Consider the following 22091-nt stretch of genomic DNA (forward strand, 5'->3'; position numbering starts at 1 on the left):
TTTAACTGAGCACGCTTGATGTGCTCCTCTATCTTCATTTGCTGATAATTGTTTGAGGTCGTGATTCTGTCAAAGCGACGCCTCATTCCCCCAATGAAGCCACTCTTTTTCTTGGACTCCTTTTTACAGGATTCCAATTCTGCAGTGTCGTTAGCTTCATTGAGGCTTTGTTCTTCAGCTTTCTTCTTAAATGAGGTAAATTCCTCATTTAAGAGTCTGTATTCTTTCTCCAGAGATTTTATCTTTGTATTTTTCTCCCGAATTCTAGAGTTGAACTCTTTCAAATTTGCTTTCTCCAATGCTTCATACTTCTCCTCTGTGGTTTTAAACCGCTGCACTTCTTCTTCTTGCCTTAGCGATCTTTCCTTCGCGAACATTCTCACATGTTCCTTCAACTCAGCCGCGTGTTTTCGCTGTAAACTTTCTCGATCTTCATTCAATTGTTTCACCTCCTTCTGGAGTGGAAGGAGGCTATTTAATTCTCTTTTGAGGGACTCGTGTTGTTCAAATAGTCTCTGATGATGGGTCAGTTGAGTTGCAGTTAATTCTGCACTCTGGCCTTTAAATTGGATGACTTTATCGGAAGACATGTTGACTGTTTGACTGTTACTTCAAAATGTGAGAGTTCATCTATCATTCAACATTATATAGCAATGTTTCATCAAAGGCACCTTTGAAACGTGACGTCACAAAGAATCAAACTTGAAAGGAACGTCGGAACGTCCCGCCCACCCTAAACAAACCGCCGCAGCTATGCAACCGTTGCCGTGGCAACGGTGGAACCTACTCACAACAGCTGATCCTCACGTGCAGCGGGAGAGACAGACGTCTGATGTCAAAATGATGTAAATTATTTACCACGAAACCTTTATGAAGGAAAACAACAACAGATACAGTTTCTGCAATAATCTGTGTGAAACTGGCTCCTTGATGGGACATTTTCATGTTTTTCTTTTTAAATATAAAACGGAATAATCCTGACCTTTTGTCTGCTGGTGTTTATCAAATGTACTTTTTAAAGATTTTAATAGATATTTGAGAGAAGAGGAAGCAGAATATTTAGCTATTGGGGTAAGTCATTTATTCAATGATGAAATTGTAATAACTCTGATAAAAAATAAAACTGCACTCACTCTGTGTTCTTAAATCATTAGTCTGTTTCACAGGTGCTTTGGCTGATTGTGTTCCGAATCTAAAGCTATTCATTACTGCACCTCAAGAGATGGAAGCACTGACTGGATCTTGTTTGCAAATCCCATGTAACTTCAGTGGTAAACCAGAGGAGGGATTCAACACAAGAACAACCTTCGGAGTGTGGATTAAAAATTATTTAAATTTTCCCCGAAATCCAAATAATGTGATTTTCAACAGTAGCAGGAAGGATAACATCTATCCAATGAATCTAACTGGAGACCTGAGTCAGAAAAACTGCACCACTTTATTTTCCAGTTTAAACACATCATACACAGACAGGTACTACTTCAGGATTGAGAACCGGCCATTTCTGGGAACAGCTTCTTGTGATCCTCTTCAAATAACAGTTCGAGGTAAGAGAGTTTTGGTTTTTATCACTCAGTCTATGATGTTATTGTTTAGAATAAAAAGTGATGTCAGTTGAAGCTAACCTTCAATGTGAATGTAAATATCTGCTACAGAGACCAACCAGAGAATGAAATGTTTACACTTCATGGATATTAATGGAATTTGTTTTGTGCTCTACTATTAATAGTCCCATGATGAAGCTGCCTGTTCATGCAGACCTTTGCATCTAACGCTTGAAAAAGGGGAAGTCTCATGACTTTTATTTTTGACAATTTACCATCATTGATGTACAAAATCTACATTAATTCGTGTAAGTTTACATTTCATGTTACCCCTACAGAGGGTCACAAGATAAATCTGAGGGGTCGTGAGGTGATTAATGGGAGAGGAAAGGAGAAAAAAAGTGATTTCTGTTAACAACTCAGAAACATCAGAAAAATGACAAGAAGCCCCGAACAAACACGTTCTTCTTTTTTTATTAAGGAACAATCCAAAAGCTGTTAGTGGAGTAAAAGTACAATATTTTGCTCTCAAATGTAGAAGAGTACTGCTAGCATGGCAGTAGACTCCTGGTCTTGTTGCTGTGTTCTTCAGTGTACAATCTGTATTTGATTTGAAACCACAGATTCTCCTCCAAGCCCCAGGATTGAGATCTCAGGTGATCTGAAGGAGAAGGAGTCTGTCTCTATAAGCTGCTCAGCTTTCACTCCCTGTCCACACTCTCCTCCTAAACTCACCTGGAACCTCCAACAAGACCCTCACATCATGACAGAGGAAAACACAGATCGAACCTTCACAACTAAAATCCAGAAGATCATCACTCTGTCAGACAAACATGATGGATTCATCATCACCTGTTCTGCCAGATATCCTGTGAATGAAGGAAAAGATATCAAGACATCAGAGGAGACAACGACTCTCAGTGTTTCATGTAAGTGTTTGTTTTATAAAGATTGAAAGCAGATGGCAAAACAACAGATTTTTTCTCATGATTATATGCTAAATTTTCCAGATTCTCCCAGAGACACCTCAGTGGTCATCAGTCCCACTGATCCAGTGTCAGTTGGCAGCTTGGTGAACCTGACCTGCTCCTGCAGAGGAAACCCTCCCATTAACACCTTTGTGTGGTTCATGATCGATGATGGCAGACTGACACTGATCAAAGTTGATGAACAGATTTATGGCTTTAAAGTGAGCAGCAGTGATGGAGGCAGATTGTATTATTGTGGATGCGTAAATGAGCTGGACATTCAGCTATCGACTGGACGTCAGTTGGTATTTGAAGGTAACTGCAGGAATTATGATTTGAGATGTTTTAGAGTCATAACATTTCAGAAGGTGACCATGCTGTTGTGTTGCAGGCGATCAACGGGTTGGTGCTCAAGTCATAGTGAAGATCCTGGGAATCGTAATGCTCGTCAGCACATTGGTCATCTTTGAGTGGTGAGATAAACTTTTCTACGATACGATCGTCTGCAGATACACACCAGCTGGTCTCATTTTAAATGTGGTTGGAATGTATGAGACAGATCACTGTCATTACAAAATAACCCCAAAAAACACTTTCTACTCTCTAAGCCCATGTCTATAATACATTATGAATACATTTGTAATGCATTAATGCATAATACACCATCAATATTCATAATGATGATGACAATAATCATACACATTATAAAGCATTTTACAACGACGTATAAGGTCAAGTAGAACACTTCATACCTGCTAGTCACTCACTGACATTTACAAGGATCATAGTGTATTATAACTCCCATTGTTGTAATACATCATAATCTTTTAATGATGCATTATAATGTGATTATAAGTTACTCTAAGTGGGCACTGTTTGCTTCAAGAAAAGTGAAGAAATATGTCATTAATTCTGCTAAATAACAACACACAATGTTCACTTAAATCAAAACAATAACCACAGAGTAACGTATAACCACATTATAATGTATTATAACAGTGAGTACAATGCTTTCTAAAACAATGATAATGTATTACAGCTATGGGAATTATAATGCACTACTATCCTTGCAAATGTCAGCGAGTGACCAGCAATTATAAATGATTATGATACTGGACCTTATATGTCATCATAAAATGCATAATGATGCCGTGATGAAAGAAAATGCATTACAAAGTATGTTTATGAAGCATTATAGACTTATAAAGTGTTACCAACGAATTCATTCATTCTTCTTTTTCATCCAGCTGGTTTAGATCAAGACGCTCCACCAAACCACAGGAGGTAAGATATGAGATGAGGAGAGCTATTTCATTATTATTTCTTTATAAAGTGGTTCCATTCACTCATACGTAAAAACAGAACATCAGAAATGAATACCGACAAAAATTAAATCTACATAAAGAACGTTTGAAACAACACAAAGTCAAAACAGCTTTAAACCTGCATTCATTTATTAAGGGGCAGTCCAACAAGCTGTAAACACAACATTGACATGTTATCACCTTATAAAGATGATATGGCGAACACTATCGTGTGTGTGTGTGTGTGTGTGTGAGGTTTAACATGTTCTTTGAGGGCCTAATTTAGTTGGTGGATTGTTCAGTCTGCTGTTCTCTAATGTGAGGCCCTGTGACACTGACACATCTGTAACACAAAAGACATGTTGCATCTGTGTTCATCTTGGCAGTAACTAAAACTCTTTCTGCTGCAGCAAGCAGTAGAAGCGGACTATGTTAACAGCGTGGTTGAGTTACATCCATCATGAGCCAGAAGAGGAAGAAGATGATATGGAACGACAACTGTGTTATATGTTCTGTATTCATTAGTCTTAGTGTGCCACTTACACAATGTGTGTAGATCTTCTCTTAATACTTAAGGGTCTTCCGTTCTTTAAAGAGGAATAGTTAATCATGTTTATATGTGCTTTCTCTGCACTGTTGTCTTTGTTAAAATTATCACAACACAAAAGTAAAAACATCCTCTTTCATATTTTATCTCATGTTAAACTGATTCCTGGCACCAGATTTTATTATTTGTTCTTAAGATACAAAACACATGCCTGGACCATGTACATCATTTGTATTGCTAAGCTGGTGTTTCCATTGGATGCATGTAAAGTGTGTTAAATAAAATAAAAAATGATGCGTTTCAATCAGCAGAAAGTGTTGTCACTTATGTTATCATTTAGCATGTACACACAGACTCATGATTGATATGTAACTGTCGGAGAAGTCAGCATTACGGTTTCTGTGCGTGTAAAATACATGAAGTTCATACTTTCACCTGTTCAAATATGTCATTATTATCATTATGTTATTTGAGTTACGTGAAGTATATACATGAATGCTTGTATCTTTATGATGTCGTAATATCTGACTTCATTTGGTTCAAATATTTCTGATGCTCAACACGACAACTGAGAATAAGTTGTATTTATAACTGACTAATTAACTCGTTGTCTCATACTGTGGAAAGCCCACGTTCCCCTACAGAGAATATGGTTTAATATGTGGGGTGTTCATACAGTGCAAACAGTCTATGTACTGAAATGACAAATCAAGACTTATTGTTATATATATATATATATAAATCCACGTGATTAGGAGTCCAGTTAATAGTGCATTATTAATGATCCTCAGGAGGACATCACATTCACTGCAGCACAACTAAAATTCAATGTACATGCTATTCATCGAGGCAGATACTTGTTTGTGAAGTTTCCCACACGTTTAGTTGGTGTTGACACTCTGAATGTGATGAGAAACCTTTGTTTCAGCTGTGTGGCTTATCAACCAGACTAATAAGGAGAAGTGGTGGAGGGTAAGGCATGTGCAAAGCCCTCAATAAATTCTGAGAACTTTCAAGTACACAGGGGAAGTTGGTTAGTCGGATTCTGCAGGATTCTCACTTGTGATAAATCATTTTCTACAATAAAATGTATTCATTGAGAAATGAGATTTTCATTTCAAAGTATATGTTGTGTGTACTAAGGATGGGAACATGTAGGATTTTATAGGATATTGCATTAAAAGAACAATAAGTACAGGAATTATCATGTACAAAAGAGCAGACTCACACAATGTTGCTATTTCTTTTGTATTCATCCTGAAAGGGGACCTTATGAGTTATTATTATTGTCAGACGAACATGATGGATTCATCATCACCTGAATATGTACATATGTATTAAGCTACACTGGAAACCAGCAAGACATGAACCCAAAACACACGACTCAGATGAAAAGTGCAGGTGCATGTAAATGTTTTAAGATGACAAAAACACAAAAGTTCACAGGAGACTGTCCAATGAAGTGAGACAATGGTACAAAAACACCATGTAGAGTCAAAGTCAGAATCCAGAGAATAAAAACCTTTTTCAATAACAGAAAGATCCTAATAATCTAATTTCAACTTGAACAATATTCAATAAATGCATCCACTATAAATAAAGTTACTTCTGCATGTAATAATCAAGGAGAGAGAGAGTGTTTCTCTACGCATGCAAGCTCTTAACAATTTAAATAATCAGTTCCATCTCATAATATGCATTGTCGTGACTCTAAATGTGTCATTTCTTCATTTAGAATACTTTCATTTAATCATTGGCTGGTAAATTAATGGACGTTGAGGTATTTTCAGATTACAGCAGTGGTTGTAGTACAAATGTGCACACAAGTGTGTGAATTATAGCTTTATTTGCCATTTGCAGGAACACCTGCAGTGATGTTTTGACCCACCTTCCATTAACTCCTCCTTCCTTTCACAGTCCATCTTGGTTCATAGACCTGTGACTTCTGCATTGACCTGGTCAGACAGCACGGCTGCACTGAGGAAAAACACTCACTCCAATGTAAGTTGATGTCTGCTACAATCAATCATTTTAGGATCAAATGGCAAATGGTAGAAAACAGTCTTTCTATATCTTTTAATATTTCTATTTATTCTAGTTATGATATATTTAATTCTGATTATTCATAAAGAAATTGTCTGATTACTTGTAGCATCAATGCAGAAGCATCCAGAGGACTGACTAGCGTTTTACTTGTTGAACTTCTGTTTTCATATTTAAAGGCACAGAGAACAAAACTGTGTGTCAGGACTCACGGGTGGATAAAATATCAATGAGTTGTAAAGAGTAGCTGCTCATCTGAGCCTTTTCCGTATGATTCATGCCATTGAGTGCCTTATATTGTTCTGACTGCTTGGCGAGTCCTTTTCCTCTGCTTCTCAAGGATTCCAGTATTTTCCCCTCTATGTTCCTTTATGAAGGAAAACAACAACAGATACAGTTTCTGCAATAATCTGTGTGAAACTGGCTCCTTGATGGGACATTTTCATGTTTTTCTTTTTAAATATAAAACAGAATAATCCTGACCTTTTGTCTGCTGGTGTTTATCAAATGTACTTTTTAAAGATTTTAATAGATATTTGAGAGAAGAGGAAGCAGAATGTTTAGCTATTGGGGTAAATCATTTATTCAATGATGAAATTGTAATAACTCTGATAAAAAATAAAATTGCACTCACTCTGTGTTCTTAATTCAAAGTAAGTTGTCTCGGTTTTAAATTACGACAGCTAAAAAAGGGAAGTTGGATTGTTGGACTGTTGAAATTCATGAATATCATTATTTTCTCTTTAAAACCACCAACCAAAGGATCTATTTGTCACTCTCTTGTTGATGTGGGCTTCTTTGGTAAGACAACACTCATGGTTTTATTCTCATCTAACACTCTGCGTCGTACACATTTGCAGTCTTGTGAGCGGTGGTCTCTTAACACACAGGAACTTGTGGTTGTACAGAGCATGTTGAACGCTTTGTAAAATCCACTGTTGTGTTTGTGAATCCAGGTGATGAGTGTCATGGCAGTCCGGTCTGTGAGAACGGTGACAGCCAACATGTTACTGAGTGTCTTCTTTCTCTCAGGTGAGCTTTTGGTTCAGTCACTTGTATTCCTCTTGAATCATTTACTATTTGACACATATCATTTTACCCTAAATTCATGTGAATGTTACAATCTGTGTTCTCTGCGTCAGCTCTTTTGTTACTGAGACGAGACTGACTTAGTTATTTGGAGATATAGACGGGTTTGGTCACCACTGGGGTCGGCCTCGTGGGGGATAGTTGTTGTAAAACCAAAAACATTAATCAATACAAAAACTGTTCAGGGAAAAAAAGACCAAAATGCAAAATATTACAGCTGAAGTATATTTCTCTTCATGTTTTTGTTGTTGTTTTTTACACATGTTACTCACCACTGTTAATCATTAGTCTGTTTCACAGGTGCTTTGGCTGATTGTGATAAGAATCCAGCTCTATTCATTACTGCACCTCAAGAGATGGAAGCACTGACTGGATCATGTTTGCAAATCCCATGTAACTTCAGTGGTAAACCAGAGGAGGGATTCAGCACAAGAACAACCTTCGGAGTGTGGATTAAAAATGACCCTTACTTTGGCCAAAGGCCAAATAATGTGATTTTCAACAGTAGCAGGAAGGATAACATCTATCCAATGAATCTAACTGGAGACCTGAGTCAGAAAAACTGCACCACTTTATTTTCCAGTTTAATCACATCATACACAGACACGTACTACTTCAGGATTGAGAACCGACCATTTCTGGCAACAGCTTCTTGTGATCCTCTTCAAATAACAGTTCGAGGTAAGAGAGTTTTGGTTTTCATCAGTCAGTCTATGATGTTATTGTTTAGAATAAAAAGTGATGTCAGTTGAAGCTAACCTTCAATGTGAATGTAAATATCTGCTACAGAGACCAACCAGAGAATGAAATGTTTACACTTCATGGATATTAATGGAATTTGTTTTGTGCACTACTATTAATAGTCCCATGATGAAGCTGCCTGTTCATGCAGACCTTTGCATCTAACGCTTGAAAAAGCGTCATGACTTTTATTTTTGACAATTTACCATCATTGATGTACAAAATCTACATTAATTAGTGTAAGTTTACATTTCATGTTACCCCTACAGAGGGTCACAAGATAAATCTGAGGGGTCGTGAGGTGATTAATGGGAGAGGAAAGGAGAAAAAAAGTGATTTCTGTTAACAACTCAGAAACATCAGAAAAATGACAAGAAGCCCCGAACAAACACGTTCTTCTTTTTTTAATAAGGAACAATCCAAAAGCTGTTAGTGGAGTAAAAGTACAATATTTTGCTCTCAAATGTAGAAGAGTACTGCTAGCATGGCAGTAGACTCCTGGTCTTGTTGCTGTGTTCTTCAGTGTACAATCTGTATTTGATTTGAAACCACAGATTCTCCTCCAAGCCCCAGGACTGAGATCTCAGGTGATCTGAAGGAGAAGGAGTCTGTCTCTATAAGCTGCTCAGCTTTCACTCCCTGTCCACACTCTCCTCCTAAACTCACCTGGAACCTCCAACAAGACCCTCACATCATGATGGAGGAAAACACAGATCGAACCTTCACAACTAAAATCCAGAAGATCATCACTCTGTCAGACAAACATGATGGATTCATCATCACCTGTTCTGCCAGATATCCTGTGAATGAAGGAAAAGATGTCAAGACATCAGAGGAGACAACGACTCTCAGTGTTTCATGTAAGTGTTTGTTGTTGGATCCTGTCAGCACATGATGATTCTTCTCTCTTAAGGATCTCGTTCAGGCTCTGATGCTGCTCTCTTTCCTCACATCTCCGTCACATTCTCCTCAGACGCTCCCAAGGACACCTCGGCGTCCATCAGTCCACCAGGTTTGGTGTCAGCGGGTAGCTGGGTGAACCTGACCTGCTCCAGCAGAGCCAATCCTCCCGTCAGCAGCTTCACCTGGTTCAAGATCAGCAAAGATGGACCCGTCAATGTATCTGAAGGAGACTTTTACAGCTTTAATGTCACTGATGAAGGAGTTTATTACTGTGTGGCCACCAATGAGCTTGGTAATCAAACATCAGAGATCCTTCTGACTATTAAAGGTAAACACGGAACTGTATCACATCCTGTGAATTAGGAGCAGTTATTGTTGGCTAACATCACGTCTGTAAACATTAGTGACGCAGCATTTTAAATATACGTTTGCAAAATACTGTATGAAGTCAAGCTGAGCATTCTTCTTAACTTGACTTGGTCACTTATAATGTTTTGTTTCTGTAGAAGAACAGCTTGAAAGTTTGTCACCATGGATCGCAGTTGTTGGAGGAATCATTGTACTCATCTGTGCGGGTGTTGCCATTTGGTAAGTACCTCAAATCAAGTTCATATCCAGATGTATCCACTCAAAATGATTGTATTTTTGTACAGATATTCTTCTCATTGTAATCTGTGATTTGTTAGTATTAGCTCTTTTTTTTTACACCTCTGACATTTTGTACTGTATTATTCTATTTTGAATGAATGTCTTCAACTGATCAAAATCTCTGAGTCTGATTTATTTTCATATCTTTTTGTTTCAACTGATTATTTAAAGTCGAAGGTGTATTTGTGGCGTTCCTCAGGGTTCTATACCTGGGCCATACTGTTGTGTCTACACGCTGCCTCAAGGTCATAATATACACATACAGAACACAGAGATTCATTTTCATGCAGATGACACATTTATTTTTTTGAGAGTTTGTCAATATCACCCAACTTGATTCCCTAATTGGGAGTCTAAGTTAATTAAATGTTGGATGTCATTAAAGATCTTTGAACCTAATGTTGACAAATCAGTGTAAGAAACCTGAGATCACTGTCTTCAAATGTAAAACCAGTCTGAACTAAACCTTTAGACCTTTAGACCAGTTAGTACAAGAAGTGGCCGCTAGATGTCCAGAATGAGTGAACACTTCAAGCACATTTAGTTTCAATACTCAGACTCAAAACTCTTTTATTCACTTTTAAAGCATCAGAAGTGTCTTATACAAGCAGGAATAATGTGGTGGTCTCAAACAATGCTGTGAAATGACTTGCTTTTAGCTATTTCCTCTTTTCGTACTGTATTATTAATTGTTGACTGTTTCTGTTCTTAATGACGGTTTCTAAATTGCACTTAAAGCACTTTATTATTACACAGAAAAATGAAGCTGAGAGCTCTCGTGTGTCTTTCAGGTTGTTCAAGTCAAAACGTTCAACTTCACAACAGACACAGGTAGGAAACAACTTAAATACTTTAGATAATTATGTGTTATGAGCATGTTTCTAACTAGTCATACTGTCTGCACTCTTGAGATCTGGACTGAACAGGTTACTCATTAGGGACTAAATGTGGTGACAAACAGGAAGATGAAACATCCTGTTAGAAACCCACATTAACCATCAACTGCCATAGCAATAAGGGTTTCTATTGTTGTGTCCATTAAAAGCTGGTTATTTGGATGATTGTCACTGTTTTATAGCAGTGGGAGCTGAGTGAGAGACAAATGAGGTGAAGTGAAGGAAATAGATGAAGGTGCTTCACAACATTTCTTGTTTGGTCCATTTATCACAGAGCCTAACAGCGGAGGAGCCAGCTGTTCAAGAGCCAGCCAGAGCAACAGAAACAGAAACAGGAGACATCCATTACGGAGAGATTAACTTCTCCAACTGGAGACCTGAACCGTCCTCGGCCTCGGTGCAGGACAGTGGACAGCAGCAAGACACACTGTATGCACAGGTCAAAGTGTCCAAGACAGTAAAGAGCTTCACACAGACTGCTGACAGCCCAGAGGATCTCTACGCTCAAGTGTTGAAGTGAAAACGAGTGCATGGACATGACATTTTATTCAACAAATATTCTGTTGTTATTCTTACAAGGACATCTTTTCTTCAGTTCTTTGCAATATATTTAAAGTGGGACATTTTGAAAATTTTTTATCAATACGTGAGATGTTTATGGTCTCTAAATTCCTTTTCGCCACACATGGATGGCTGATTTGTTCACGTAACATGCGTCATATTTCTTCATCATAAATGGATCTGTGTTTAATTATTACAGCTAAACCAAAGGCTGTATTTTGGAAGAGGTGATGTCACCAATCAGGAGCAACATTTGAATCACAATTTGATGACAAGTGACGCGGTTGTTGAAGTGTTTGTGTTAAACTCATAATTAAAGCTAAATGATGATTGTTGCTTATTCTGTCATAAATATGTATCCTATTATATGGAGAAATTCTTAAGATTTGATAACAAGCTTTCAGGGGCTTTAAATTTGGTCATTGAGTTGCAACCCAGATATGTACTAAATATGACATTGTACTGTAAATACACTAATATCAAGTAAGACATAAAATGTAATGACCATCAACTGCAAATAGACAAAATCATAAATACAGCAAAAATGTTGTAACGGGGAACAACAGCCAATAGCCGGGCTGCATCTTATTACACCAGTTCAATTTAAATACAAAGTGACTTCTACTACAAAGCCAACAACGCCACCTACCAGGAGACTCTGAGCCACAGGGCTCTGAAGAGCTCACAGTCAGGGGAGCAGAGTTAAAAACCAGACAAGCGACACCAAAATGTCACAGGAGACTGTCCAATGAAGTAAGACAATGGTACAAAAACACCATAGAGTCAAAGTCAGAATCCAGAACCAAGGTCCAAAATACTAGAAAACTACCCAGAAATGATCCCTCAACCAGTAAAGACATGAACAGACAAAAGAGAGCACACACACTGAATACACAAGCGAGGAAGGTTTATTAGACACAGGTGAAACTGATCAGGGCCGGTTAGGTAATCACAGTGACGGGAAACACACGAGGACAGGAAGTGAAGTATCTATAAGTGAATACCAAAATAAAACAGGAAATAAGAGAAAAACTGAAAACAATAAAAAAAAACAAGACTTTGTAACAATATTTAGATTAATCAGTGTACTATTATTAAATCCACTACAAACAAAGTTATTTCTGCATGTAATAATCAAGGAGAGAGAGAGTATTTCTCTACGCATGCAAGCTCTTAAGAATTATAGCTTAATTTTCCATTTGCAGGAACACCTGCAGTGATGTTTTGACCCACCTTCTATTAACTCTTCCTTCCTTTCACAGTCCATCTTGGTTCATAGACCTGTGACTTCTGCATTGACCTGGTCAGACAGCACGGCTGCACTGAGGAAAAAACACTCACTCCAATGTAAGTTGATGTCTGCTACAATCAATCATTTTAGGATCAAATGGTAAATGGTAGAAAACTGTCTTTCTATATCTTTAATATTTCTATTTCTTCTAGTTATGATATATTTAATTCTAGTTATTCATCAACAAATTGTTTTATGGGAGTTCCTGGATATATTATGGGAGTTCCTGGATATATTTTCAAAAACCTCTGTCTAAACTTTTTTTTAACTGTGTTGGAATCTGATGCATATTAATAATAAACAATGTTTAGTTCTATTTTTTTCAAAACTTAATGAATCACAGAAAATCAAGAAAACATACTCTGTTGCAGCATTGACAACAATGATGGGCCGTTGCTTGTTGACAGGCTGCTCGGACAGTTCCTTTAAAGTCAGAATCCTCTGACCTGCAGGAACCTAACAGAGAGAGATGTGATGTACAAGACATGTCAAACTATCCTTTGCTACAGTATTTTCTTTTAGATTTGACAACAGTAATTTATTTGAATTGGACTCATATTCCTTAAGTGACCTCCGTTTCACATCCATTTCAATAGTATACATACATACATAGATATACACACCTTCCCGGCATCATAGAAGCCCTCACTAATAACTTCAGTGGAGGCCAAATGACCTGTCAGGCTGTATTTGACAGACAAATTGAAGTTAAGCAGGCTGATCATGGCCAACTTGCTGAAACTGCTTCTTCGAGTCACTGATTGGTTGATTTGCTGAAGCATTTCCAAGGCACTAAGACACACACAAACAGATATTCAGACATTGGTGATAAATATAAAAATGCACGCACTAACAAACACACACTCTCATATAAACAAAAGGACCAGTACTTTATGTCGGAGCCATACATAATACTGTCCTATACTGCCATCTACTGGCTATTTTAGAGACTACTCTAAATTGGCTTGAAGACGCTACACCTTTTGTGTCGCTGTAACTTTAAAACACTCATCAAAGTTCTACATGACATCAGTCATGTTTGATGTAATAGTTGGCTGTCATCTCAGTGTCTTACCCAAATTTGCACATCTCCACAGCAGTGGGCACATCACTGGCACAGACATTGATAGCCCAGCATGCATTGCGCAACACCTCCTTATCATAGGTTTGCAGCAAATTGACCAGTGGGTGAAGGCCTCTTGCGCTTAGTAGCTATGAACAAGGAGTGAATTTTAGGTGGTCAGGGAAAGCATATAAACTATTCTTGGAAAATTCATAAGAAACTATTGTTTATAATTAACATTGTTTTTAAGTTTTATACATTTTACTGTTAAGAATAAAAACAGGAACAGTCAAACCAGTATTGGTACCATTAACTGATATTTTCTTTATGCAAAACATCTCAAAATTTCATTGTAATTCACAAATATGACAGCAAGGCAGGAGTCTAAACTGTCATTAGACACACACAAACACCCACCTCTGCCCTAGCTTCCGTATCGCAGGCCAATACTGCCAGGCACAGCGTGGAGTTGACCAGGACCTGTCTATCTGTGGACTTCAAGGGCTCCACCAGAGCTTGTATGGCTCCATGTGACAAGACACTGCAGCGGATGACCTCCTGTTCCGCCATGTTGCCAAGGGTGGCAGCAGAATTGGCCACAGTCCTGGGACAGCTTCCATACAGCTGCTGGACAAGGATCTCATGGCCTTCTGCCTCGTACACTGCACTGCAGATACCACAGAAATGGATGGGAGATTTACTGCAAACCTACAGACTACATGCAGTCTCAAAGTATACAACGTAGAAGGTAAAGTGTGTGTCATTTGTGTGATTTGCACAAATAAGTGGAGTTTAAGGGAAATCAAACATTAAGAGTAAGGAAGTGAGGGAATTAAGGATGGGAGGTGGAGTTTAATGTCCCGAGAACTTAAGGAGACAGTAATGCTGAAATATGTCAGACAGTAAGAGACGAAGGGTAAAGGGATGATTTGTCGGGGGAATAAAAAGGTGGAAGATGAAATGGAGAAAGGGAAAGAAGATAGGTAGATATATTCAGTCAGTAAGAACCATGAGAAGAAAGATGAAGCATTAAATCATTTGTGAAATAGCAGACAGGAAGGCACACTGCTCAACTTTAAAATACCACCTTCAAATACCCGGTTTTAGACTGCAAACTCATCACTTAATGTTTTACACATTTGGCAGCAAGTTGCACATATCATTATTCAGACCCTGAAACTGTTAATTGTCTCGGTCCTTTTTGAGTAACTAACTGTAGGGGTCTCATTTGCATTATGTAACAGGTTGTCTGTCACTCACAATGCGTTGAGCTGGTTGCTATGTGTGAGGTTAGAGAGGGCCTGGGTTGCTGCCTCTCTAAGCACCAAACTGTCATTGCTCAGCAACCGTACAACTGCAGGGATCCCACCTGAAACACACATAAATCCAACTCATTCACACGGCATCGTTAAGAGTGTATGATGTTAAGGTGCTTGTGCGAATGTGCACGTATGTACCCAGGTCTCTGAAGCTGTCTTTGCTGGCTAGGTGGAAGCTCATGGCGGACACAGCCTGGCAGGCAGCTGTTTTCACGCTGATGTCCGCTACAGACAGAAGTCCTACAGGCACATTCTGCTCATTCTGCTCATTGAGCAGTTCGCGATTCTCAGCTACACGTGTGTATTCAAAATACGATGAAATAAACACAGAAAACACACGGATTAACTGTTACACCCGCTTGACTTCCAAACCTATAGCTGGAAAGCAATGAAAAAAAATATTATCTCTTGTCTCCTTCTGTGCTTACAGCTCTGAGCAACCCTGGCGATGCATTTCACAGCGTTGGACTGGATTTCAGGCATATTGGGGGCGAGAACACACTCCATCAGCCTTGTTAATCCTCCACCATTCTGGATCAGCTGTAAACTCTCACTGTCACTCATACAGTTAGCAACTACCCGTAAGGCCACAGCGTGAAGGTCTCTGAATTCCTGTAAGAAATAAAAAGATAGATAGGAGACAGAGGATGTAGTCGAGGATATAGAGGCATTAGGAGTTCAGACAGTGTTCATTCAAAGGGAACCATTTTCAGCTAATGGTGCAAACATACACTGCATACAGACAGCTATAACCCTATCCATATTTTGTCTTCTTGTTTTCATTACCTAGGACTAAAGGGCAGGATGAAGACATACATAAGCATTTGTTCTGTCTCTCAGACACATGCACACAAAGACCTACCATGTTGCTGAGGATATCCATGAGCTTCTCAAATCCTTGCTCTTCCCTTAAGGTGTTGCATGCATCTTTATCAGTGGTGACATTCTGCAGTGTCTTTATAGCCAACTGCTGAATGACAGGGAAGTCCGACTTCAACAGATCCAGAAGTGGAGGGATCCCTCCCAACTCACGCACTGCCAGACGGCTTTGGTGGTCCTTCATGCATACATTACAACACGGATACAAAAGTCAAAAGAGAATAATGAAACCGTTTGAATTTCATCCATCTCAAGAATATATTTTACAAAACACACCGTGATGCGTTTAGTGGCTTTTAAGATACTGATAAATGTAACTTCTATTTGACTAAAATGAAAAACCTTATAACCACATAGCCTTGTAACCTCCTCTGAGTCACCTGAACCAGGTTAAAGATGATCTCTAGTGAGTTCTTGCTGACATCAGGGTCTGGACTGGATAAGAGCTGGATTAGAGGTGGCAGGCCCTTGTTGTCAAAGATCCGGACCTTACAGACGAAATCCACTGACAGAGAGGCCAGGCACAGTGTTGCAAACTCATGGACAACTACATCTTCTTGAATAGGAAAGAAAATGACATTGTTTGTTTCTTTTATTATATCTATTTCTAAGTCTATTCATCTCGAGATCCAAATTACTCACCTTCAAGGGACAGTTTGTCAATGATTGATGGAATGACATCTATTTTTTTCAGAGCAATCCTTACATCACCTTTCAATGGAAATATGAAACAAAGTTAATAACTTATTTAGTCAGCAAACCCATCAGTCTCTCAGTCTGTAAGTCAACAAAACAGTGAATTCTAGCCAGTTGACAAATCTCTAAGCACTCAATTGCCTGACAAGCACATAGATGGTCAGGACGTCAAATCAATTGTACTGTAAGCCACCAACAGGCTCAAAAGGCTCTTCTGCATTGATTTTGTTATATGTTGTCTGACACACCGTTGTTGGCCATGATGCCCAGGGCCATGAAGGCGTTGCGTCTGATCAGCTTGTTGATGTGAGTGATGAGCTGACAGAGAGGCTCCAATGCCCCCAGTCCCAGCAGACAAACCTTGTTCTCATCTCCTAACAACAGGGGGAGACCATGAGCAGAGACATTAAGCACGGTGGCAAACAGACCTGTATAGCATTTACTATGTGTCAGTGAAGTAGTGAAGATAAACACATTAGAAGCTAAAACAGGGGGTGTCTATAATAGTAATATACATATAATATTATTACATGTTGATTGTTTTATTTCAGCTCTTGATATATAAAATATATACTATGCAAGTGGTTCATGAGCATATAATCGAATGAATTAGATGACGGATATCATGGGAAATAAGCAGGAAATAAGATAAGACATTTAGTACATTTTGTGGTTTTCAGCTGCATGTTTGCTCACAGAAAAAAAGCTAATATGTAGCGTTTTTTTCCGTGGGTAGTCTACTGCACCTTTTTCTGCAAATATGTGGATCGCTTCACAGGCTTTGACTAGGATGTCCTCCTCTGGGGAGCTCAGCAGCAGCACTATTGTTGCTGGAGTTTTTACCTCAAAGGTTAGTGGCTCAAACTGTGAGAGTGAGGAGAGAGGGAGAGATGTAAATGCGTTATCATTGATCTCGTGTCTGTCATGGCAGTCCGGTCTGTGAGAACGGTGACAGCCAACATGTTACTGAGTGTCTTCTTTCTCTCAGGTGAGCTTTTGGTTCAGTCACTTGTATTCCTCTTGAATCATTTACTATTTGACACATATCATTTTACCCTAAATTCATGTGAATGTTACAATCTGTGTTCTCTGCGTCAGCTCTTTTGTCACTGAGACGAGACTGACTGAATTATTTGGAGATATAGACGGGTTTGGTCACCACTGGGGTCGGCCTCGTGGGGGATAGTTGTTGTAAAACCAAGAAAATTAATCAATACAAAAACTGTTCAGGGAAAAAAAGACCAAAATGCAAAATATTACTGCTGAAGTATATTTCTCTTCATGTTTTTTGTTTTTTTGCACGTTACTCACCACTGTTAATCATTAGTCTGTTTCACAGGTGCTTTGGCTGATTGTATTCCGAATCTAAATCTATTCATTACTGCACCTCAAGAGATGGAAGCACTGACTGGATCTTGTTTGCAAATCCCATGTAACTTCACTGGTAAACCAGAGGAGGGATTCAACACAAGAACAACCTTCGAAGTGTGGATTAAAAATGACCCTTACTTTGGCCAAAGGCCAAATAATGTGATTTTCAACAGTAGCAGGAAGGATAACATCTATCCAATGAATCTAACTGGAGACCTGAGTCAGAGAAACTGCACCACTTTATTTTCCAGTTTAAACACATCATACACAGACACGTACTACTTCAGGATTGAGAACCGACCATTTCTGGCAACAGCTGAATGTGATCCTCCTCAAATAACAGTTCGAGGTAAGAGAGTTTTGGTTTTTATCACTCAGTCTATGATGTTATTGTTTAGAATAAAAAGTGATGTCAGTTGAAGCTAACCTTCAATGTGAATGTAAATATCTGCTACAGAGACCAACCAGAGAATGAAATGTTTACACTTCATGGATCAATAGAATATTTTTTGTGCTCTACTATTAATAGTCCCATGATGAAGCTGCCTGTTCATGCAGACCTTTGCATTTAACGCTTGAAAAAGGGGAAGTCTCATGAGTTCAGTATTTTTTTAGAAAATCTACATTAATTAGTGTAAGTTTACATTTCATGTTACCCCTACAGAGGGTCACAAGATAAATCTGAGGGGTCGTGAGGTGATTAATGGGAGAGGAAAGGAGAAAAAAAGTGATTTCTGTTAACAACTCAGAAACATCAGAAAAATGACAAGAAGCCCCGAACAAACACGTTCTTCTTTTTTTAACAAGGAATCATAATCCAAAAGCTGTTAGTGGAGTAAAAGTACAATATTTTGCTCTCAAATGTAGAAGAGTACTGCTAGCATGGCAGTAGACTCCTGGTCTTGTTGCTGTGTTCTTCAGTGTACAATCTGTATTTGATTTGAAACCACAGATTCTCCTCCAAGCCCCAGGATTGAGATCTCAGGTGATCTGAAGGAGAAGGAGTCTGTCTCTATAAGCTGCTCAGCTTTCACTCCCTGTCCACACTCTCCTCCTAAACTCACCTGGAACCTCCAACAAGACCCTCACATCATGACAGAGGAAAACACAGATCGAACCTTCACAACTAAAATCCAGAAGATCATCACTCTGTCAGACGAACATGATGGATTCATCATCACCTGTTCTGCCAGATATCCTGTGAATGAAGGAAAAGATGTCAAGACATCAGAGGAGACAACGACTCTCAGTGTTTCATGTAAGTGTTTGTTATTGGATCCTGTCAGCACATGATGATTCTTCTCTCTTAAGGATCTCATTCAGGCTCTGATGCTGCTCTCTTTCCTCACATCTCCGTCACATTCTCCTCAGACGCTGCCAAGGACACCTCGGCGTCCATCAGTCCACCAGGTTCGGTGTCAGCAGGTAGCTGGGTGAACCTGACCTGCTCCAGCAGAGCCAATCCTCCCGTCAGCCGCTTCACCTGGTTCAAGATCAGCAAAGATGGACCCGTCAATGTATCTGAAGGAGACCTTTACACCTTTAATGTCACTGATGGAGGAGTTTATTACTGTGTGGCCACCAATGAGCTTGGTAATCAAACATCATCAGAGATCCTTCTGACTATTAAAGGTAAACACAGAACTGTATCACATCCTGTGAATTAGGAGCAGTTATTGTTGGCTAACATCACGTCTGCAAACATTAGTGACGCAGCATTTTAAATATACGTTTGCAAAATACTGTATGAAGTCAAGCTGAGCATTCTTCTTAACTTGACTTGGTCACTTATAATGTTTTGTTTCTGTAGGAGAACAGCTTGAAAGTTTGTCACCATGGGTCGCAGTTGTTGGAGGAATCATTGTACTCATCTGTGCGGGTGTTGCCATTTGGTAAGTACCTCAAATCAAGTTCATATCCAGATGTATCCACTCAAAATGATTGTATTTTTGTACAGATATTCTTCTCATTGTAATCTGTGATTTGTTAGTATTAGCTCTTTTTTTTTACACCTCTGACATTTTGTACTGTATTATTCTATTTTGAATGAATGTCTTCAACTGATCAAAATCTCTGAGTCTGATTTATTTTCATATCTTTTTGTTTCAACTGATTATTTAAAGTCAAAAGTGTATTTGTGGCGTTCCTCAGGGTTCTATACCTGGGCCATACTGTTGTGTCTACACGCTGCCTCAAGGTCATAATATACACATGCAGAACACAGAGATTCATTTTTATGCCGATGACACATTTATTTTTTTGAGAGTTTGTCAATATCACCCAACTTGATTCCCTAATTGGGAGTCTAAGTTATGTAAATGTTGAATGTCATTAAAGATCTTTGAACCTAATGTTGACAAATCAGTGTAAGAAACCTGAGATCACTGTCTTCAAATGTAAAACCAGTCTGAACTAAACCTTTAGACCTTTAGACCAGTTAGTACAAGAAGTGGCCGCCAGATGTCCAGAATGAGTGAACACTTCAAGCACATTTAGTTTCAATACTCAGACTCAAAACTCTTTTATTCACTTTTAAAGCATCAGAAGTGTCTTATACAAGCAGGAATAATGTGGTGGTCTCAAACAATGCTGTGAAATGACTTGCTTTTAGCTATTTCCTCTTTTTGTACTGTATTATTAATTGTTGACTGTTTCTGTTTCTAATGACGGTTTCTAAATTGCACTTAAAGCACTTTATTATTACACAGAAAAATGAAGCTGACAGCTCTCATGTGTCTTTCAGGTTGTTCAAGTCAAAACGTTCAACTTCACAACAGACACAGGTAGGAAACAACTTAAATACTTTAGATAATTATGTGTTATGAGCATGTTTCTAACTAGTCATACTGTCTGCACTCTTGAGATCTGGACTGAACAGGTTACTCATTAGGGACTAAATGTGGAGACACACAGGAAGATGAAACATCCTGTTAGAAACTCACATTAATAATCCACTGCCATAGCAATAAGGGTTTCTATTGTTGTGTCCATTAAAAGCTGGTTATTTGGATGATTGTCGCTGTCTTATAGCAGTGGGAGCTGAGTGAGAGACAAATGAGGTGAAGTGAAGGAAATAGATGAAGGTGCTTCACAACATTTCTTGTTTGGTCCATTTATCACAGAGCCTAACAGCGGAGGAGCCAGCTGTTCAACAGCCAGCCAGAGTAACAGAAACAGAAACAGGAGAGATCCATTACGGAGAGATTAACTTCTCCAACTGGAGACCTGAACCGTCCTCGGCCTCGGTGCAGGACAGTGGACAGCAGCAAGACACACTGTATGCACAGGTCAAAGTGTCCAAGACAGTAAAGAGCTTCACACAGACTGCTGACAGCCCAGAGGATCTCTACGCTCAAGTGTTGAAGTGAAAACGAGTGCATGGACATGAACTTTTATTCAACAAATATTCTGTTGTTATTCTTACAAGGACATATTTTCTTCAGTTCTTTGCAATATATTTAAAGTGGGACATTTTGAACATTTTTTATCAATACGTGAGGTGTTGATGGGTCTCTAAATTCCTTTTCGCCACACATGGATGGCTGATTTGTTCACGTAACATGCGTCATATTTCTTCATCATAAATGGATCTGTGTTTAATTATTACAGCTAAACCAAAGATGACTTACAGTCATTGTTTCTGCATGTGAAGGTTTTTCATTTTTGCACTTTAATACATGAGTAGCTGTTTCAATGCCACAATTAACAGTTTTTGAGTTTTGGCAGTTACAATAAACAGCAAAAATGATCTTGCACGCTACAAACTATCACTCTGTAGTACAAGCAAGCCAAACAAATCTCAATATTATGTGTTTGTAGTGTCATAATGCAAGCCAAAACAATTATTTTGTTGCATTTCCTTTTTCTTCACATGGCTCTTTTGTGGTCAGCAAGAAGAAATTCATGAATAAAAGACAAACTTGTCACTCAATTATGGATGAATAAGAGATAAACATTTTCACTTTAGTTTCCCACTGTACTGTGATCAGTCCACTTGTTTGAAGAGTTGAATTTAATAAATTAAACGTTGCAGTTGTAACATTTTTCAGCTTCCTTTTAGAGATTTAAAAAAATGTTGCAGTACATTCATGTGTGCTGTTGATCAAATTCATACAGTGTGATCAGTGACTTATGAATACGCTTTTACAAAAATGTAAGTTTTTTTCATTTCACACGAAAAAGAATCATCCAAGTTGGTTCTTGCTGCATTTTAGAAGAGGTGATGTCA

At 38.6% G+C, this 22091-nt stretch overlaps 4 protein-coding genes across 4 annotated transcripts; 3 read left to right on the plus strand and 1 right to left on the minus strand.

Moving 5' to 3' along the window:
* Positions 1–1675: 1675 nt before the first annotated feature.
* LOC142971891 (vascular cell adhesion protein 1-like) lies at positions 1676–4622 on the plus strand. Its single transcript, XM_076112621.1, has 5 exons — positions 1676–2473; positions 2555–2827; positions 2904–2985; positions 3760–3796; positions 4227–4622. Exons 1-5 carry the CDS (start codon positions 2308–2310, stop codon positions 4278–4280), a joined length of 612 nt encoding a protein of 203 aa, XP_075968736.1. The 5' UTR covers positions 1676–2307; the 3' UTR covers positions 4281–4622.
* Positions 4623–7154: 2532 nt separating this feature from the next.
* LOC142971834 (cell adhesion molecule 4-like) lies at positions 7155–11203 on the plus strand. The gene is made up of 7 exons (XM_076112528.1): positions 7155–7438; positions 7796–8176; positions 8791–9096; positions 9210–9467; positions 9646–9727; positions 10579–10618; positions 10958–11203. The coding sequence occupies exons 1-7, from the start codon at positions 7366–7368 to the stop codon at positions 11201–11203; spliced, it is 1386 nt and encodes a 461-aa protein (XP_075968643.1). The 5' UTR covers positions 7155–7365.
* A 1512-nt stretch (positions 11204–12715) lies between these two features.
* LOC142971835 (armadillo repeat-containing protein 3-like) lies at positions 12716–17454 on the minus strand. The gene is made up of 14 exons (XM_076112529.1): positions 17440–17454; positions 17239–17356; positions 16741–16866; positions 16439–16507; positions 16177–16352; positions 15780–15974; positions 15346–15529; positions 15056–15208; positions 14859–14967; positions 14016–14265; positions 13611–13747; positions 13159–13327; positions 12897–12991; positions 12716–12740 (listed from the first exon to the last, which is right to left on the minus strand). Exons 1-14 carry the CDS (start codon positions 17452–17454, stop codon positions 12716–12718), a joined length of 1821 nt encoding a protein of 606 aa, XP_075968644.1.
* On the plus strand, positions 17453–21231 carry LOC142971836 (myelin-associated glycoprotein-like). Its single transcript, XM_076112530.1, has 7 exons — positions 17453–17480; positions 17832–18212; positions 18816–19121; positions 19235–19495; positions 19674–19755; positions 20607–20646; positions 20986–21231. Exons 1-7 carry the CDS (start codon positions 17453–17455, stop codon positions 21229–21231), a joined length of 1344 nt encoding a protein of 447 aa, XP_075968645.1.
* Positions 21232–22091: the final 860 nt, after the last annotated feature.

Source organism: Anarhichas minor, unplaced genomic scaffold (genome assembly GCF_050575085.1).
Source record: "Anarhichas minor isolate MPS153535 unplaced genomic scaffold, ASM5057508v1 ptg000050l, whole genome shotgun sequence".
Taxonomy (NCBI): Eukaryota; Metazoa; Chordata; class Actinopteri; order Perciformes; family Anarhichadidae; genus Anarhichas; species Anarhichas minor.

Excerpts from the sequence above, each read along its gene's own strand:
- LOC142971891 (XM_076112621.1), top strand. The coding sequence starts at position 2,308 with ATGACAGAGGAAAACACAGATCGAACCTTCACAACTAAAATCCAGAAG. Across the intron at positions 2,474-2,554 it reads AACGACTCTCAGTGTTTCAT|ATTCTCCCAGAGACACCTCA; the intron begins GTAAGTGTTTGT and ends TAAATTTTCCAG. Across the intron at positions 3,797-4,226 it reads GCTCCACCAAACCACAGGAG|CAAGCAGTAGAAGCGGACTA; the intron begins GTAAGATATGAG and ends TTTCTGCTGCAG.
- LOC142971834 (XM_076112528.1), top strand. The coding sequence starts at position 7,366 with ATGAGTGTCATGGCAGTCCGGTCTGTGAGAACGGTGACAGCCAACATG. Across the intron at positions 7,439-7,795 it reads GAGTGTCTTCTTTCTCTCAG|GTGCTTTGGCTGATTGTGAT; the intron begins GTGAGCTTTTGG and ends TCTGTTTCACAG. Across the intron at positions 9,728-10,578 it reads TGTGCGGGTGTTGCCATTTG|GTTGTTCAAGTCAAAACGTT; the intron begins GTAAGTACCTCA and ends TGTGTCTTTCAG.
- LOC142971836 (XM_076112530.1), top strand. The coding sequence starts at position 17,453 with ATGTTACTGAGTGTCTTCTTTCTCTCAG. Across the intron at positions 19,756-20,606 it reads TGTGCGGGTGTTGCCATTTG|GTTGTTCAAGTCAAAACGTT; the intron begins GTAAGTACCTCA and ends TGTGTCTTTCAG. Across the intron at positions 20,647-20,985 it reads CAACTTCACAACAGACACAG|AGCCTAACAGCGGAGGAGCC; the intron begins GTAGGAAACAAC and ends CATTTATCACAG.
- LOC142971835 (XM_076112529.1), bottom strand. Across the intron at positions 16,867-17,238 it reads CCACATATTTGCAGAAAAAG|GAGATGAGAACAAGGTTTGT; the intron begins GTGCAGTAGACT and ends CCCTGTTGTTAG. Across the intron at positions 12,741-12,896 it reads GTTGTCAATGCTGCAACAGA|GAACTCCCATAAAACAATTT; the intron begins GTATGTTTTCTT and ends TAATATATCCAG.